The sequence below is a fragment of the Anomalospiza imberbis genome, chromosome 1 (assembly GCF_031753505.1).
Source record: "Anomalospiza imberbis isolate Cuckoo-Finch-1a 21T00152 chromosome 1, ASM3175350v1, whole genome shotgun sequence".
Lineage (NCBI taxonomy): Eukaryota > Metazoa > Chordata > Aves > Passeriformes > Viduidae > Anomalospiza > Anomalospiza imberbis.
Genome location: NC_089681.1, coordinates 5111787 through 5130979, shown reverse-complemented (window position 1 = coordinate 5130979; position 19193 = coordinate 5111787). Strand labels below are relative to the sequence as shown.

The 19193-nt window shown below is 39.9% G+C and overlaps 1 protein-coding gene across 6 annotated transcripts in view; it reads right to left on the bottom strand.

Moving 5' to 3' along the window:
- TRAPPC9 (trafficking protein particle complex subunit 9) overlaps positions 1–19193 on the bottom strand; it is a 444584-nt gene that overhangs the window by 9088 nt on the left and 416303 nt on the right. For all 6 annotated transcript variants that reach the window (XM_068180203.1, XM_068180211.1, XM_068180227.1 and 3 more), the window contains one exon: positions 1073–1296. In XM_068180203.1, coding sequence (XP_068036304.1) covers positions 1073–1296 — 224 coding nt within the window. The remainder of the gene's footprint in view (positions 1–1072; positions 1297–19193) is intronic.

Sequence of the window (19193 nt, the reverse complement as noted above, 5' to 3'; positions counted from 1 at the left end):
AATTATTCAGCTACCAGAATGCAGTTAGCCCCCATTAAAAATCAAGCTGATGGTATATTTCATGCTCATTACCTTTTAGAAATATTTTCTTCTGTGATGTGTAATTGAAAAATATGCATGGTGACTATCTCTGTGATTAACCTTTAATTTCTTTCTAACTAAGGTTCACTTATATATTTAATTTTGACAGGTACATTTTATTACCAATCTGAAGAGCTGACCTAAACAAAGGTTCTAAGCACTATCTCAAACACTCACCCTATTCTTCATGTTTATTTCATGAGTTACCAGAAATGCTGCTCATTCCATTCTGCAGCATTGCCTGTGAATTTTCATTCCAGGTATATTGTTGTTGTATTTTTGGGAGGGAAGGATGTGGGAGAGAGTAGTGTTATCTATATTTTCAGCGTCTTGCCTTAGAAGCGAAAAGCTCCTAGACTTGAATTTTCTAGAGAAATTGAGAGAAAAAACATAATTGTTTTAAAAAGGGGCACTTTTTTTTTTTTGCCTCCTTTTATGCATTTCTTTATGGTTATATAACAGTGTGCTAAGCATCCAGGAAATGAACCAGCTCATCAGATTGGCCATTAATGCTTAGCATTTTCTTTTTGCAGTCTGTTGTGTTTCCTCAGGACCTGACTAAAACTGATTTGCTGAGTTCCTTGGCTCAGCCTGGGGAATGTTTCTTATGGACTAAGGGAAAAAAAAAAAAAACAAAAAACTATATTTAAAATCTATTACTGCAGGCTGCGCTGGGAGACTCAAGGGACTGGCAATATGGTATTGAACATTCAATCTAGGATAACCTGTTCACATTCAGCCAGATCTGGAGTGACCAGAAATTGCTGCCTCTGATAATTTACTAGTGGTGGTTTACATGGTAGGAAATTGCAGTCTTAAACCATTTCTGAGAGACCATTCCAGATGAACACAGCGGCACTGTTGGCAATAGCTGCCATAATCATGGGGGCTTTCCAAAAATTAATCTGCTTTAAAATGCACCATAGAGTAATGAAGCCCCTTTCAAATGCACATAATTCAAAATCCTGATACTTGTGATCAAACAACTCACAGTGTCGATGTAGAAGGTGTTGGAGCCCACGAAGGTGATGGCATCCTGCAGCTCGTAGTTGTGCACCCCATTCTGGTAATCCTGGTAGGGCATCATGGTCAGAGCAAAGGGCCCCACACTGTGCTTGCTCCAGTTGGTCAACTTCACCTGCAAGGGGACAGGGTCCCCCACCTGGCAGGTCACCACAACGTCACAGTCACAGACCTTGCCATCAACCAGGATGTCTGCAAATCAAGGAAACGAGTCCTCATTAGGCTGGACACCTGCTTCAGAAACAGCATTAATCTTGACAGGAGGCTCAACAAGGAAAAAGTAACCTCAATGAAACCAGGAGTGTGGGACAGTTCATTCTGGAAAAGAAAACCCAGTGTTGTGCTGTTGTGCAGGGCACCTACTTGAGAAAAACCAGCTCATGAGGGCCAGATATCTGTCCACAGCTGTTGAAAGAGCTATGAAAAAAACCCAATTATGATCTATACAGAGGCACCAGAAGATATTTTTTAACCACCTCCCTTGAAGGCCAAAGCCACAGATCATTTCTCATGGTTCTGCAAGTCAACAGCATTGTGGTGAAGGGAAATACAAACAGGAACCATCAATACAAACAACAGCTAGAGAGATCCAGGCCTGGAGGCTCATGTTCATGTGTTACAGCCAGAATAAATCCTTCTGTATGGAAGTGAGCTTTTGGAGCAGGACAGACATTGGCAGAATTTGCAATATAATACATAAATTAAAGTACAAATTATAAGGAAAAGAGGGGTTTTAAAATTATACTGAAGTACTACAAGCTTTTTCATTCTTTGCACTTTAAATCACTCTGGGATTTCTATTTTTAATTTTCTACTTTTCTTTCCCTTACTGGGACAGCAGAAAATATAAAGCCTCTAAATTGGTTACTGCTGGGACAATGACAGCCAGAGTAATGTGTCCATTAACCTTGCCCATTTGCTTATACAGAACCAAAATGTTTCATTACCAACACACTATGAAATTGCCAGTCCAATTCCCTGCTCTGAAAGGGTTCCCAGTTGTGCAGCATTACTGTATTTTTCAGATGAGGGTTATCTCCAATGCACTATTAATACAGGAACATTTCTATTTCACTATGGGTTCATGTTCAGAGATAAGAGAAAGCCCTGGGCACATGTAAGAAAGCATCCTTTGTGTGAATACCTATCCCCACAATTTCATATGCCCATGAGGCATTTCCATCACTCCTGCTCCTCGTCAGTTGCTTGCCTTTTGACATATATAATATTATTCCTCTGCATTGGATTTACATTAGTAATACCCTCTCTTCAAGGAAAGACACTATTTTTATACTTCAGGAGTTTTCACAGAAAAAAGAAATTACACCAAAGTGATTTTTTTAAACTTAGTTTTGTTTTGTTGCCTTAGACAAAAATTACAAAATGATGCATGTTCTGGTAATGTTCTTTAGCCTGGCAAACTGAACAAGCCTCAACACAGCCACTGGATAAAAAACAAACTAAAGTTATTGCCATAGAAGAAAAAAGTTCAGAAAGGTACATTTATTCCAGAGGTCAGGCCAGCAAAGCTTAGGTACCCAGATGAAAACCTCTCCTTGACCAAAGCTGCCCAAATGCAGCAGCATCGGATACAAGAGGTTTAGCAAAAAGAGCACAAAAAAACCCTTCAGTGTTCAAGCTGAAGCTACCCAAAACCAGTGTTGGTGTCCCAGCTGGAACAGCCCCTGCTCCAAAACTTTTTTTCTTTTATTTTTTTTTTTCTTTTTTCTTTTTTTTTTTTTTTTTTTTTTTGACAATTAGAACACTGTTGAATAGTCCTGGAGTGCTGTGTCCAGTTCTGGCTCCTCATTACATGGACACACTGGGGAGACTCCAATGCAGGGTCATGAAAAGGATTAAGGGATTGGAGCATCTCTCCCATGAGGACAGGATGTGAGCACTGGCACTGCTCAGGCTGGGTAAGACTTCAGGGGATCTTAAAAGTGTGGATGAACACCTGGAGGGAGAGTGGAAAGAGGACAGAGCCAGGCTCTTTGACTCAGTGCTGCCCAGTGGCAGGATCAATGTGCACACACTGAAACACAGGAGCTTCCCTCTGACCACCAGGAAAGAATTTCTTTACTGTGAAGGTGACCCAGCACTGGCACAGGTTGTCCAGGGAGGTTGTGGAGTCTCCATCCCTGGAGATACTCAAAAGCCATCTGCACATGGTCCATGGCAAGTGGCTTTAGGTGGCCCTGCTTGCACAGGGATAGGACCACATGATTTCTAGAGGTCCCTGCCCATCTCTGTCATTCTCTGAAAGGAAGTGGTAATCACCACTGCATCTTAGGGAAGGGCTAGAAAACCTTTATGGCATTGGATTTCTTCTGCAACAGCACACTCTAATGCCATGGGCTGTCCTGCCCAACATGATTAATCTGCTTCTTGCAGTATTGCCCTAAGATCATGGAGGTGAAGCAGTAGTTATAATAGTATCCCATTATCAGGGATTAACTGACTTGGGTTTCCCAAAACACAAAGAATGTGTGTTTGTGGATAACCTTTGTGCTTCCTCATCTCCCAGCACAGAGCTGAAGTCCAGTTGCTTCCTTCTAAAGCAGTGCATTTATATCAATTCATACTTTATATCAGTTCATGTTTCCAAGCTTCTCCCTGCAAGGTGACTCCTTTCATTAACTAAAAAAAAAACAACTCACTTGTTTTCTGCTTCCTCCATCCAGTGGGTTTTACTGCTATACAAAGGATTAGATCCCCAGACCAGCACAAACCTTTGCAAATACTCCCTAAGCTTTGTGGTTGAATCTATATTTTCAAGCTGCTCATCAATTGCCTTTTAGCTTCAATGGTCTGCTGTAGGAATTGTAAATGAACCCTTTGCCCTCTGTCTCTACCTTTGTATCTAATAATAGCTCAGACCATTTCTTTCTAGTATCTTCATGAGAAAATAGAAAATACAAACAAAAGGGAAGCATTTAAGTCTGGCTCAATCTGATTAGTTTTTTTTTTCATTCCTAAAAAAAAAAAAAAATTCAATTCTTTTAGATTGATTTAAAGGGGTGTGTGTGTGTGTGTGTGCACATGTTTGTGTACATATTGAGAGATGATTTCCTTCTTTCCCAGAACACACTTCCCTCCTGCAGTACCAGAGCCAAGGATCTCAATGAGACGTCAGATGAGAGAGCACACATGGCTGGCGTGCAAAATACTATGGAAAGGAGTGTTTAAAAACAGCCCCCTTTCATCAGGGAGAACAGCTTGGTTTGACAGGCAGCTTTACTCCCTTCCTGACACAGAAAACATCTCACGGACCATACGGATTTGCTTTAATATTTTCATCCATGAGCAGAGGAAAAGCCATGTGCACAAGGTCCCATTTCTGCAGATTCAGCTCACTCACACAGATGGCATATAAAAGCTGAGACTGCTCACACCACTGCTGTGAGAGTGAATCATTACTGGCTTTGGAGTACAGGAGCTCTGAATCAGAAGATGCAGTCACTAGCACAGAAATCAGTCATGGCTGTATCTCCATCCTACAAAGATTCAGATACGAGAGAAACAGCACTTCAGAAAATTAGAAGGACCAAGTTTAATTCCAACTGCCAACGTAAATTGCATTTTAAAAGTGGCAGCATAAAATATGGATGACAGAAGAGGGAAGGGGGGAAGCATAAAGACCTAGCAATCTCCCAAACTCCTTCTAATTAAAAGTTAAATCATTTCTGAAGTAATGCAATAAGCCAATGGAATGCTGTCCTGCCCACCCCTTTTCCTGTTCATTTACCTACAATGCCCACTTGTGTTGGCATCCTTGGGTGCCAGAATTACCCTGCAATGCCTGACAGCCAAGGAAAAAGGACAGACCTTGTCTCTGCCACACATTAATGAACAGGCGCAGGACATGTTCTCTTTTCCCTCTAGAACATTTCCTAAGTGATTATTGTATGAAGGGAGAAAATGTTATCCAGCACATTTTGGAAGGTGGAGGATGAGGCTGCTACAACCACTGAGAAGGGTGATTGGAAAGCCTTGCTTTTTCATTGACAGCCTTTGACAAGCCTTTTAGGATCTCCATGAATTAATCTTTAAGATGGAAATCTGCTTCATGGCCCAGCTGATGGGTGATGCTTATTGCCACCACAGGAAGTCTGTGACAGACCATTATGTAAAAATAATATATAGGTAGTCTTATAATGTCTTTCTTTCAGGACCTCAGAACTCTCAAGAAAAGGGAATGAATGTTACTATCAGGAAGACTGTGACTATTCCATAAGAAAAACATCATTTACCATCACCTGACAGGTGCACTTCTGTCTACATCACCCAAAGGAGCTGCTTGGAAATGAACACCAAACATGAATAATATTTTGTGTTATTTACTCTTCTCATATTAACACACAGTAAATTGTTCTTGCCACTTTGTCAAGTTCCCATGCAAGAACTCACAACTTGTTGGTCCCCCTGTATATCAAGAGTCCTGAGTCATGGCTAATTGCATTTTCACACCCAAGTCCCTCTTTGCCACTGTCAAAGTTTAATTTTGGAAAGCCAAATACAAATACATTTAATCCTAGTGGAAATGCATATTCCAGCAATGTTTTCTCTCCTCACTCATTTCTAAGCTGATTTTACAAATCAGGCTGCAGAGAAAGGCAGGGTGGTTTTGCTGATCCTTACGGGGGGGGATGGAGAAATTTCCATTGGATATTTCCCTTTAAACTGGATGTTGAATCCCCAGCTGATGCACTTGCACTGGCCTCTGCCATTCTCTGCAGCTGGGAACTTGGGCCAGGACTTTGAGCAAACACCTCACAGAGGAATGGCTTTGCACAAACAAGTTGGCCAACAAAACACAAGGTGTCAGATGTCCAGATGAATAAATACTGCTCACACAAAAGGTGAAAGAGATCTTTAAAACCAGAAAAGCAAGTCATGTTTGCTGTTATAGTTAGGGTACTCTGTCAATCAACCATTGCAATTGTTAATTTAAAAATATTAATTTTTCTCATCTTGGTCTGTGAACCAGGAGAGCCATGGCCTGGGATGGGAGAGGAGCAGCAGCATCACTGACATCTCTGGATAATGTCCATCAGGTACTTTGATGGAGGAAAGTCAAAGACCCAGAGCCCATGCTAGAGTTGCTGCAATGAAGATCTCATGGAATGATTCTGTTTTTCTGTGCTCAAAAACTCTAAAATGGTGATTAAAATGTTTGTCCAGGCCAGCTTTCCTTCTAATTGCCTTAAAAGAACAAAGAAAGGGCCAGTCATGGTGTCTGGAATAACTTCTCTATATTTATTTTCTTTCCCCTTAACCCTTTTCGCAAGAGTATTTGTTCAGGACTTTGAAAGGAACTTAACATTGAAAAGGGAATTCTTTTTGAAATCATTTATTTGGAAATAGGCTTAATCAATTCTCTCTATTCCTGATCTTACAATTTATGCAGCTGCAAGAAAAGCTCAGAAAGGAGGAAAAAATCTGTACTCTCTGTGCAGAGCAGTTCCTGCCTGTCTCCACACAAGCAAGTTTCCCATCCCTCCCCTCATGCTCTGTGTCAAGTCAGCAACAGATTTATCAGTCTGGTTTTTGGGGCAGTCCAGAGAAGCAGGTGACATGTGCCATTCTATTAAGACAACATGATCCCCGGATTTTCTTGTGTCTCCTCTAAAGTATGAACCTAAACACTGTTTCTGTTTCCCCTCTTTGCACTTGTTCTCCCTAGTGTAGACCATTTTCCCTTCATTTTCCAAACCGTTCCTGCAAATTATTTGCACACAGAGAGGCAGATTTGGTTACATTCATTTGTGCATGATGAGGTCCTGCAGCACTTTCAGAGCTGAATACATCCATACAAAAGATATTTCTATGAATATAAAGACTGTGTTCCCTGTCACTTTCATCAGGAAAATGCTGAATGGTTATTTAATAGCACAAGACCCTCTTAGCTACCTGCATTAAACCTTCTGTCTATGATTTGGACCTGCTCCCTGCACCAAACCTGAACACCTTAATTTGGAATATCATCCTCATATTAATTCATTGTTATACTGACACAATAGTGAGGCAAATCCAGCCCCTGCTGAACTTCCCTGCAGTCAGTAGTACCAGAGCACAGAGGTATGCAGATGTTTGTGTTGTAACAGGGTCAAACTACACAGATATCTCACCTTGTCAACCACTGCTAGTCCTGTCCTAAAAACTGCCCTTATACTTAGAGCCTGCTTCTCCAAACCCCCTGTGGACCTGAAGAGTTCAGCTCCTCTTTGGGTCAAGGCCCTTGGATAGCAATGAATGAAAAATACAGAAAAGGACATTAATAAACTATTGCAGCTTCCTGCAAGTACCAACAACCCAGAGACCTTCAGCCAACATCAGGGCATGAACCAGAAAACAGGAAAGTTGGCAGAGGATGGGATAACTGGACATGCATATAGGCTGGTAAAAGAGGCAATTGCTTTCACAAGACCTCTGAGCTGCCCCGTTCCTGGCAGACTTCCCATTCCCAAACATTTTAGAATTAAATTAAGGACACTTTTTTTTTGCTCCAAAAGTAATTAAAAAGAAAAACACATTTAAAATATAGTTCTAGCAACAATGAGCAATTAGTGTTTGATAATTGTCCATGTCTTCCTATTTAATCACTCTTGTGCAGTGCCCAGTATGCTGATGACAGATCCCAACTGGTCCCATTATCGCTCTTGCCAAATTGTTCCCAGTCTGTGTCTGTTCTTAACTCTATGATGGCAACGGGCTGAGGATGCTACAGCATCCCCTGAGACTCTCTTGAAAAAGAATTCCTCAACTTTGTCATTTGTCCTGAGTAAGATTTCATCCTCCAAATCAGTGCAATGTTTATGTCTAATTTTAAACTCCAAGACATGTGACCAGCATTCTGTTTTAGCACTACTTGATCTTGGCTATGAACATCTACATGTGGTACAACCTTCTTCCATTAACCCCAAAAAAAAGGGTCACGCTGGCTGAGGAGGGAAGCATGAACGTGACTCGTGCTCTGGGGTTTGACTGCCTCCAGCTTCTGCTTGGGATCTTAAAACCTGAATGCACATTAACCACAGATTTATTTCAGAAATGTGTCAGTTCAGTTTAACCTCCCTGATTTTGGTGGGAGTTATTTTACTTCACACATGCCTTTTATGACAGACATTCCTCCTTCCCTAAGAAACTGCTGGCACATGGATGGCACCTGCTTGTCTCATCCTCTGGCAGCCAAGATAACCTGTGATTTGGTGCTTTGCCCAAATTGCTATCAAGTGAAAATCACTTCAGAGTTTATACTGCTTGTGCCCAGTCCTAATCTAAATGCACAAGGGCAGATCCCTAAGATTTTAAGATGCTCAAAGCTCTGTGTTTTCCAGTAAGCCTGAGCTGCTTTTGACTTATTTTAAAATATTCCATGACATGGCCCCAGCTTGCTTAAATAGTCTCATTTATGAACATGGGCCAACCCTTTTTTGTCTGTTAATCACAAGCAGGTTTGACAAAATTTCTTATTGTCTGCTACACAGCCTGGAGGTCAGGCTGGCATACAGTGTGTGTCTTGTGTTTGAAATGTCACAAGCCTGGGATTTGCATGTTATTTTAAGTTATTGAAAACTTTATTTCTATAGCTTTTTGGTGTCAGGACTACTTTCAGAGCATTCTTTTCCAGCCCTGTAGGAAAAAAAAAAAAAAAAAAAAAAGAGAGGGGAAAAAAGCCCTATAATACATTTAAACAAAACAAAAACCTATTAGGAAGTATTGTTTAATACTGGTAATGGTATATTGGCAGCTTTGTGCAAAACCTCTGCAGGAACTGAACTGAATCATAGAATACCTTGAATTAGAAGGGAACACACAAGGATCATTGAGTCCAACTTCTGGCTCTGCACAGGACAAACCTAAAAATCACACCATGACATGACTTAACTCATAGTTTACTGAAAGCAAATCACCTCTTTCCTCACTGCTTGCTTAATGAGACTTTAAATTTTCTTCTTTTTGCCTGTCATTCTGCATTATGGATGTTGGACAAACCCCTCCCTCTGTAGAAGAGATTTTGAAAAGCCTCATGCCAACTTTGTCAGAGTGTCTGACTCGTGACTGCAAAAGTTAATGGCAAAAAAGGAGCCAATAGCACTTTGTGCTGTTTTGGGAGCATGTCTCAACCTCAAAGCAGGTTTAGTCTAGACACTGGATGGATTGCAGACCTCCAGGGAGTGTTACCTGCTCTTCAAATGAGTTACAAGGGAGGTGATTGTGGCACGTTTGCCATGGAGATGGCAGTGAACTACAACTGCTCACAAGACAGGTAATGCCTGTTTAACAGCAGAGACACAAAACTAGGCCCCTATACTCAATTTTGTGCGTGTAAAGTCAAATATGTGAGTTCAATCACACAGCTTACTTACCCAAAATCTCATGGAATTAGGCAATATGGAAGTGGATTTTTTTTTCTGTATTTTCAACCATTTCAAGTGGAAACAGTATTTTCTGCATTACCCATTCAACAAGCACACAGTGGTGCTCTGGATTCTTACAGAGGTAACACCTAACAGGGAGGATTTTGGGGTTTTTTTTAAGTTTCCGGCTAAACTAATCCTATGTGTAGTATAACTGTCTTTTTTGTGGCCTGTAGGAAGAGATCTGTGAGGTACTGTCTAAAGCAGAAGGAACTCAGTTGCAGGTGAGAAGAGAGATGAGACAGCAGCATCTTCAGATGCACAGTCACCAGTGCAAGATGTTTCAAGTAAGTAAAAAAAAGTTATACTGACTATTTGAAGAAAAACTGTGGGTCTGTGACTCATTTTCCATACTTGTCTTAAAAAATAACCATGATACACTGCATGAGATGTCCAGGCCATAGGAATTTTTGTGTCTTCGTAGATCAGCCACAGCCTGGTACGAGATAATGTATAACCCCCTATTTACAGGCAGGTAGATGATTTACCACATTTCAGTGCCTGTGTAAACATGAGCAGGAGGACACTGAGCCTCACAGGCCTCCTTTAGCCCAGCCACGACTGAAATGCACCGAGCTGAGCTAAATGAGGGCATCAAACAAGGCCAGGCACAGACACTGCCACCGCGGCACTCCGTGCAGGGCAGGCGACGTGTGGGTACAAGACCACCTGTGCCCAATGCCCACACTCTGCGGGTGCCCACCAAAATGAACACATTCTCCATGAAGTTTCTTTGAATTTCACTCACAGCGTATTTCAGTCTGATGACTCTTAATTGCTTCGCTTGCCAATGGAGTGTCTTCATTTTTTCCCATTTTCCTTATGTATGATTAGTCCACTTTTGCATTAAGGCATGAGACAATAATCCAGGCAGATGTGAGCTGGAAACCCTTAAACCCTACTATGAGATCTTTATTGTGATTGCATCCTGCTTCTATATCATGACCTGTCTCAAATTCCAATTTGAATGAACAAAAGAACTGCAGTAACAGATATGTGTAGATGGAAGTTTACAGTCATCCTCTGTGACACAAATCTATATTTTTCCTTGCTAGATTGGATATGAACACTCCAATAACAATCAAGCTTAGAGAAAACAAGAAATCTTTAAGCCTAGAGTCATCAAACCAAACTACTTTTGGCCTTCCTCGGAGATATTTCTGTTAATAATTTACTACTTCTAAAACTGAACATGCTCAAAACCTAGCTTCTGAATTTTTCATGAAGTCCTTTTCTCCCCATACCTGTCTTAATTTCAGAAATAAAATCAGATTCCTTCCTGCCAATCTCAGCTTCCACTTTGACTTGATATCCTCTCATGACTCATACCTCCACAGCCTGTGATTAAATCCTGATGCCATTTTCTAGAAAACTTCTCCAAGACTGACCTTTTTGCTCAGCCTACACTGCCAAGCCCTCCTCTGAGATCTAACTGGATTGTACACCTTAAAAATTAGTGTCACTTCATCTCTGCCTTTGAGACCTTCAGACTTTCTATTCTCCTGAAGCCCTTGCACCAAATATCATCCTGTAGGTCCATGGCCTGGCTATGTCCACATGGCACCTTGCATGGATCTCATTCCCAGCTTTCTAGGTATGGCAGTAAAGCTCAGCCCAGGCTAAATTCCCACCTAATGACCCATCTTTTCCTGTGCCAGCAGAAACCCATTGCTGAGGTCACACAGCAATAACCACAGAAACCTGGTGATTGCTGCAGAGGTGACAAATTGCGCTCACTGCTACCTGAGGGCTACAACCTGTGTGCAAAACTACTCCTCTCTCATTACTCTGTTATATTATTTTTCCTATTCCTCCTCCCTGGTCACTTTTTTTTTTACATATACCATATACATCTTCATAGCATACAACGCAGACATACATATTTACATGTGTGTGTATATATCTATATAGAGATATATAGATATAGATATAGGTTAGATATAGATATATAGATATATAGATATATAGATATATTGATGATATAGATATATAGATGATATAGATAGATTAGATATAGACATAAAATGCTGGACTGTAAGCATTCAGGGAAAAAGACTTATAAGCTCTTAGGGATCACAATATTCATGCTCCTAATAGCTTAGCAGAACAATTTGTATGGCACCTAGAAGTACATAGACCTAATTTCCTGGGATTTGAAGATGGCACTGCTAGAAAATCATAAAGAATTAAATAAAAAAAACCCCAAACCTAACCCTAAATAAATAAAAAAAATATTTAAGTATCTCACATCTCAAATCTGGTGGGGCAAGGAAGTGAGCACTACACCAGGTTTGCATGTGGGGATAATGAGACATTTTAGGGAGGAATTAACCTATACTGGGAAGTGAAGTAAGGAGTTCTCACTAAGCAGAAATTAACTAATAAGCTACCAGATAGGACTAATACGGGAAGGTAACTTCCAGAAGATAGAGAAAAACATCTTAATTGTAAGTCTTCAAAATCCCCATATTGGCTCACTGAGGTACCAGCTCCTTATGGGAATAACTCTTACACTAAACCAAATGTAAAGCCTGAGGATTTACAGGACATGCAGGAAGAGTGCAGAGAGGATAAAAGAAAACCCAACCACAAGGAAAAGTAAATTGAAATAAAAATAATGCTGTTTAAAGGAGAATTCTCTGAGAAAAGACTTAAAGTAAGAGCCTAGAAATCCTTTCTTTCCCATCACTGCATTTTGTGGGAAAGAAAACCTCAAATATCAGCACAACAGAGTGCACAGAGGATGAAAATTTTGTGTTTAAATAAAACTGCAAATATGACGTTGTGGGAAGAGAAGAAAAGAAACACTGAGTTCAGCTAGACAGAGTAAAAAATTAAATCCTCTCCATACTCAAAACTGCAAGGCATGCCTTGGGCTTCATCTGTCAAGTGCTGCAAAGCATTCCTGCAAACCCCTCTCCTTTCCATTGACAACCTGGGTGCCAAAACCTTTTTCCTCGCTCAAGCCCTGCAACTGTGCTCCAGCCTGGAGAGCTGCTGGGAAAATGAGCAATGAGCAGGTGTCAAATTCTGTCCTTTTATCTCTGGCTTTAAAAGACAGACACAATTATGTGCAAATCAGCGTAGTGCGGCAGCTGATTAAGTCCCTTTTCTAAGAATTATTTTCCCAAGGCTCTGTGCACAGGCCAGCCAGAGTTATCAGCTCATCTGCAGACACAGTATGGTGGCTGCTCCACCTTCTAAAGACCCACAGACATAGAAACAGAGACGAGAAATTATTAATTCCTCACCCTCCACGTCAGGCAAAGAGCCCTGCATTGTCTGACAAGGCCTCTCTGGCACAATCTCTTCCTGGTTTATGTATTTTGAGACGATGTGGGTACGTTTGATACACATTACTAGAATGCCTGGGAAATGAAATGAGTTTGTAAAGTATAGGAAGTTAAGAAAGGTGAAAAAACTAAAGGTGAAAGTCTTCAAAATTCAATGTATGGAAAGACTTTATGGCTTCTTCAGTCTATCTCTGAAGTCATGTATCGTTCTGTGATTTTACATGTGAAGTGCAAAGAACTGCATCGTGTTTCAACCTCCAAAACAGGAACAGAAAATCCTCCCAAGCCCTATCACCTGCTGAGACCAGATTTTTAACTTTATAAAAAATCCATGGATTTACATGACTTAGGGCTCTGGCAAATGGCTTTTACTTAGCCATGCTGGAAAATAGTGTTGGGGGGGTTAAATTAAAAAAAAAAAAAAAAAAAAAAAAAAAAAAAGGGTAAAAGGATAAAAGAAAAATAGCTTTTGATGGTTTGAACAGACCTAAGAAAGGAAGTTGCCCATATCATATCAAAAGGAAATTTTCCTTGAGGTTTTAATACAAAGCCTGAGTGTACTTCCAGGGATCCTGATTGCCAGCCCAGCCCCAGAAGTTGTGTCCCTGGAAGGGCAGTATTACATAAAGCCTCCTGATGCCATCTACATCAGTGCTGCTGTTTGCATAAGCACAGCTCCAAACTGTGTATGTGGGATATGCCCCTCAGTGCTAACTTATCATCCTTACATCCAAACCAAGAGAGGCTTTATATGCATCCTCATTATGCAAAGAGGAAAGGAGAGAGGATCATTTTGTCCTGATCCTTTCTAAACAAAAGAAGTAGAAGTTCTCAGTGCCAGGGAAATTTTTTTCAGAATTTTTCAGGTCTCTAGCAACACTTTAGCCTATGTTTTTCCAAAAATATCTTTGAAGTAAGAGCGTGTAGAGAAGCTCATTAGATGCTTGGAAAGTATATAAAGCAAACAGTGACATATAATGGAAACTGTTCCCAAGAGCATTTGGATTTCAGCAAGTACATGGAGCTGGGAGTTAACCACTCTATTATGTGGGTTGTCTTTTCCAGCATTAATTTGTGAAAAAGTCCATCTTTTACACACTTGCAATCCAAACAAAAGAACAAATTAAGAGAACCAAGCACAGAAACCATGCTGGGCAATAGAGCCTAGACAAATGCTGCCAGTAATCTATATTCACATTGTATTGCACGAACTGACCCAGAATTAACTATGGCTGCACTCTCTGGAAAACTCTCTGGAACAAATGAAGTTCTCTCATCCATTTCCATTAATGGCATTAGCATGCTTGGTGGCAAGACCACAGCAGAACAACTGGATAAACAGCCACAAGGAAGCAGTAACAAGCGACAATAGAACGGAACTATTTTTACACATAGGTCCTGAATAGATATTCCAGTCCCTCTTGTAAAGCAGGGGTACAACTGAGCTCACTCAGAGAATGCAAACTGTGCTTCCTGGCTTTAGGCTTTAAAATGGATGTCAAATGTCAGGATGGGAGTAGGAAGAAAACATCTTGCAGTCAATATATAGAAGTTCTTCACATTTGGATACCTGAGAGCTTTAGGAAACTTCATTGGAGATCTTAATCTCCTTGAGGTTCACTGATCAAATACGACATGAGCCCATGAGCTCCAAAGGACTAAGTGCTGGCTCCAGGCTCAGCAGATCATCCTGCTGGTATGTCTTTGTGCACATCTAGAGAGCTCTTTCTTCACTCTTCAAATAAAGATGGAATTCCCAGAACAAATGAGAATGGGCGAGGATGTTACTATGAGTCAGCAAAATGTCCTGACCCATAGTCTCAATGTTATTGCTAGAATGGAGGAAGGGTGCAGGTGGTTTCAGCCTCCTACCCACAGCTACATAATCACCTATTAGGAAACCATTCATAGACCTTTCCTCTGAAGGCATTTTTTGGTTGACCTCATTCAGTAAGCAGCTCTTAAAATCCTGTCTTGAGAAACAATGGCATAAGATGATAATTTTGGAAGATCACTGGCCAAATCCAAGTTATTACTTCTTGCATAAATGTATCACTGAGTCATATCTAGTGATAAGAGCACAGAATTACATGCTAATATTGTAGAAACACAGTGAGATTTCATTAGATTTAGTTATCAAATTGATCAATAGAGTATCCCTGATCAAAACAAATGAAAGGAATTCACCTTTCATCACCTTCATGAATTAATCACCTTCATGAGAGGTTTGACTTTGAAAGCATTTTAAAAATTGCATCAATCCTAAAGATCCATCAGAGTAGAATAATCTGTTAAATTAAGCATTTCATTCAAAACTACAAAGTTCAGTTCAAGCATTTTAGAAGCTCAGTAGTAAATATCTACAAATGTAGATTTTGCTAAATGTAGGTTTTACTAAATTTTCTTATTATTTTCCTCTTTATCCACATTGTTCCTGACCATTTTTAATGTCTCTTGCATTTGCCTCTGACAGCATCTACAGTGTGCCAGGCCCTACATGAAAACAGGCAAAATCTGTGCCCTTAAATAATCCCTTTGTCACATAATGACCAGAGAAATCTCCATGTATGCAATAAGCCCTTTCAAATGCCACATTCAATCTGCCTCAATGAGAAGTAGCTGTAATAGGAGGCAAATGCTCCCCAACAAGTTTGCCAGCTGTTGAAGCCAAATCCAGATGTTGTGCTCACTGATCTCCAAACACACAACCTTTCAGGAAGACAGAAACTCATTCCCTGTCTTAAAATTGCTGAGCCAAGACCTTTATCACCATAAAATGCAATAAATTAACTCTGCTCCTGGGGTTCCTTCACAAGTACAGAACAACAAACTCACAAAACAAAGCACCAAAAAATTACAGTAAAATAGAGGAGAATTGCGTTTGACAGGAACGATCAATTCCAGTTGTCTTTAATGACCTGAATGATATAAAACTCAGCTGTAGCATCCACCCTCTTGATTTCCCAATTCTATTTGTAGCTGGGCTTCATTTTTACCTTCCAGAGCATGGCAGCCTCAAGGAAAAAATGCTTTGTATGAGCAAAGGTTTATTTCCACTGACACTTTTCTTTGAAATCTAATATAAATAAATATCACTATCTCCTCTGTATAAAATACTAATAAAATTGTTAAATTGCTTGACAATCAGGCAAGCTTGAGCTACTCTTAAACTAATCTAAGTATTTCTCTAAGAAAAGAAACCCATTTCTGCCACAATGTGTCAATGCTTGTTATTAACAACAATCTGAAAATGAATTTTTCTTGAAGGTGTGGCACTAACAGGAACTGAATATCCTCTCACATCAAAGAACAACTACCGGTAAAGACCAGCAGGAGGTCTGTTGGCATTTAGAAGTTTTATTTAATTTTTAACATCTCAAAGTCATTCAGCAGAATGGATTGCTGTCTTTATCATCCCAAAGCACCTCATTAAACAAGTGAGTTAATCAAGTATATTCTGCTAATGAGAAAACATGATTAAAAAAGTTCAGAGAAGTGGGAATGAGGAACAAAATGCACAAGAATAAAACATCCTTTCAACCCAGAAACATGCCCATGGTTCATAAAATGAAGCTGCAGTTTGGTTAAAAAAATATAAGTGATAATTATGTCTTCTGTGAGTAAACAGTAAATAACCTGGTCAAAAATACTGGAGAATACTTTCTGATAGGAGTCCATGGGGATAATTTCTGTCCTGACTATGGTTTGATGGTGTAGAAAGGAAGAGTCTTCCAGCTTTATGATAAGATTCTGTAATTAATATACAGGACTGTATACCCTGTATGGCTTTGGCATTTGGGCTATTTGCATTTATTGAAAATTGGTATTAGGACCTTGCTGAACTCCTGATAGGTATAATTATCTGTGTATGCACCTAGTAGGTTTACAGGGAAATACAAGTATTCACACATTCCAGGTATCAGATTCATTTTTAATATAGCTAATTGATTAACTATCAATAATAGTTCATAATTGATTAATAGCTGGGAGCTATCTATACATAACAGCTACATCAGGCACATTTAACCATGGCAATTTCCTTTGCCCTTTGACTACACATTTGAGAGTTGCTGTAGCATTTCAGATCTTGGGAGTTCTCATACATTCCTTGCCCATCCCTGTCCATAGCTCACTAAATATAGAATTTTCTTCTGAATTATGCCTGTCCAGAAGGACTCCTTCCTATTCCAGTAACAGCTTTTCTATGCCTAAAAGTACAAGATCTGGTAATACCTGGAATATTTCTACCTGATACCAAGATAGAAAAAGGTCTTTATTTGCTCAGTCTGCCTTTCCCCTGCAAATGCAGGAGTATTTCATGCACGTATTTACTCATGCATTGTGAATTCATGGACTCACAATAACCCCAGCAATATATCTAAATATTTGAAAGCAACTGTGGCAGAATCGCTTTGGAAAATCCTTCTGAGAATGGCATGATGTTCATTTTCTTGCAGCCTGCTGAAATATTTACACAAATCTATGTTCTGTGATGCTATTTGCCTGTTAATAATACTGAGCAGCAATCTACCTTGCCTAGACTTCTCAAAATGGTCCTAAATACTTGAATCCTGTAATGAGAATATGCATTGTCTGGAACTTTAGACTGTAATGTTCTCTTGGATCATTTGCAAGCATGGCTTTATTGCTTGGCCATGGCATGAAATGCCATCAAAGCCAGCAAACACCATTTCCCTGACTGCCCACTCACCAAGTTCTGAGCAGAACAAAAATATGACACAGGCTGTACTGAGAGCCCTGGAAAACCACCTGCCATCTTTGGCTCTGGGAGCTGAGAAATTTGTCCTTTGCAGTGACAGGAATGGCCTTTCTGTTTAGATTTCCAGGAGAGAAAAATACAGCTGTTAATTAATAAAACAGCCAAAGTTTATCTGCATGTTGTTCCACTAATAAGCAGAGCCAGTATTAAAATTGCAGCTTTTTCAGCTTCTCTGCTGACTTGCAGAAAGAGACCTGGAGCAATGAAGGCAACAGTGATTTTATGAAGTGTGTCCTAATGCTTCTGAAAGAGTTAGATCAGATTATTAGATTCAAAAAGATCACTCAGGTTAGGGGGAGATAAAAATTCCTTTCTTCTCCAAAGACTAAAAATTTGTTTAATTGTCTGGTTGCTTTCTCTTATATTTCTCTCCTTTATCTTCGCTGCATTGCTGTCACAGGTCTGTTAAATTGGAGGACCCAAAAGATGCCTCAGGAAAGAATTAATCCCTACTGAAAGCAGGTATCACATTTCTAACACACCAAAGAGTAGTGATCACAACACAAGGGCTCAAAGAAAAAGACTCAAAAGTGGCAAAATAGCCTGGCTTTATGTCCTGGCCCATCATTCTGGTCATATGACCCTGTCTTTGGATCCTGGCCCTGACTGCCTATGTTTCATTGAAAAAAAAAAGTCACAGATGCTACTTAGAATCACAGAACTGTTTTGGTCTGTAATGCTGTGCCCCCATCTCCATCCATGACCATGGCCTTGGTTTTCCTCACACTCTGCCCTGCCACCAATTGGTCTCAAATGCTCTCCAGCTTCTCCTAAAATACCTGTTATCAAACCCAGCTCTTCAGAAAGGCACATACCTCAAATGAAGAATCAAAATTCAATTTTATCGTCTAACTGCTGTCAATACAGACATGCAAAGAAATCTCTTATTCTGCATTCTGCATATTTTATCTCAGAAAATTTTGTTAATAATGGAAACAACTGGTCTTATTAGCTCTTTAGGGAGCAAGGCAAAGAACAGGCATAGCACTGCTCTCCCCAGCAGGTAGAAATGGAGAAAAGGCAGAGCTCTGGTGCTTCTCAAATATACTGGAAAAAGCTACAGATGTCTTTTGCAGTGCAGCTTTCTCAAGTAATCTTCTACAGAAACACAGCAAACTTTCTTCCCTGTAAATTCTTTCCAGTCCCACCGAATGAGCTCGATAAAGCAAAGGAGAAGAAATAGCCAAATTTGAGATTGAAAAGACAGGTAATCTCCAACTGTAAGAACACTATGATTGCTCCATGTACAGTAATTCTTCTGAATTATCCAGTCTAGTTTCAATTTAAAAATGATGAGACTTCTGCCATATCCTGCAGAAAATACCTCCACAGTTCAATAGATCTTACTGTCAAGGCTCCTTCAGTCTCAGTCTAAATGTTCCCATTCTAATTTTACCCCATTACTCTTAGTTATAGTCCATATTCTGGCCTCAAAGTAATTCCACTCTCACATGGTGTTGGTATCCTAATATTTCTATCCTCCTCCACCCTCTGGCAAAGGAAGACATTAGAAAAATACACTAGAATAAATTAAAATTGTCAGAAAAGCCAATGAATGCCAGATAATTTTAAGATAAATACAATTAGAGCAGT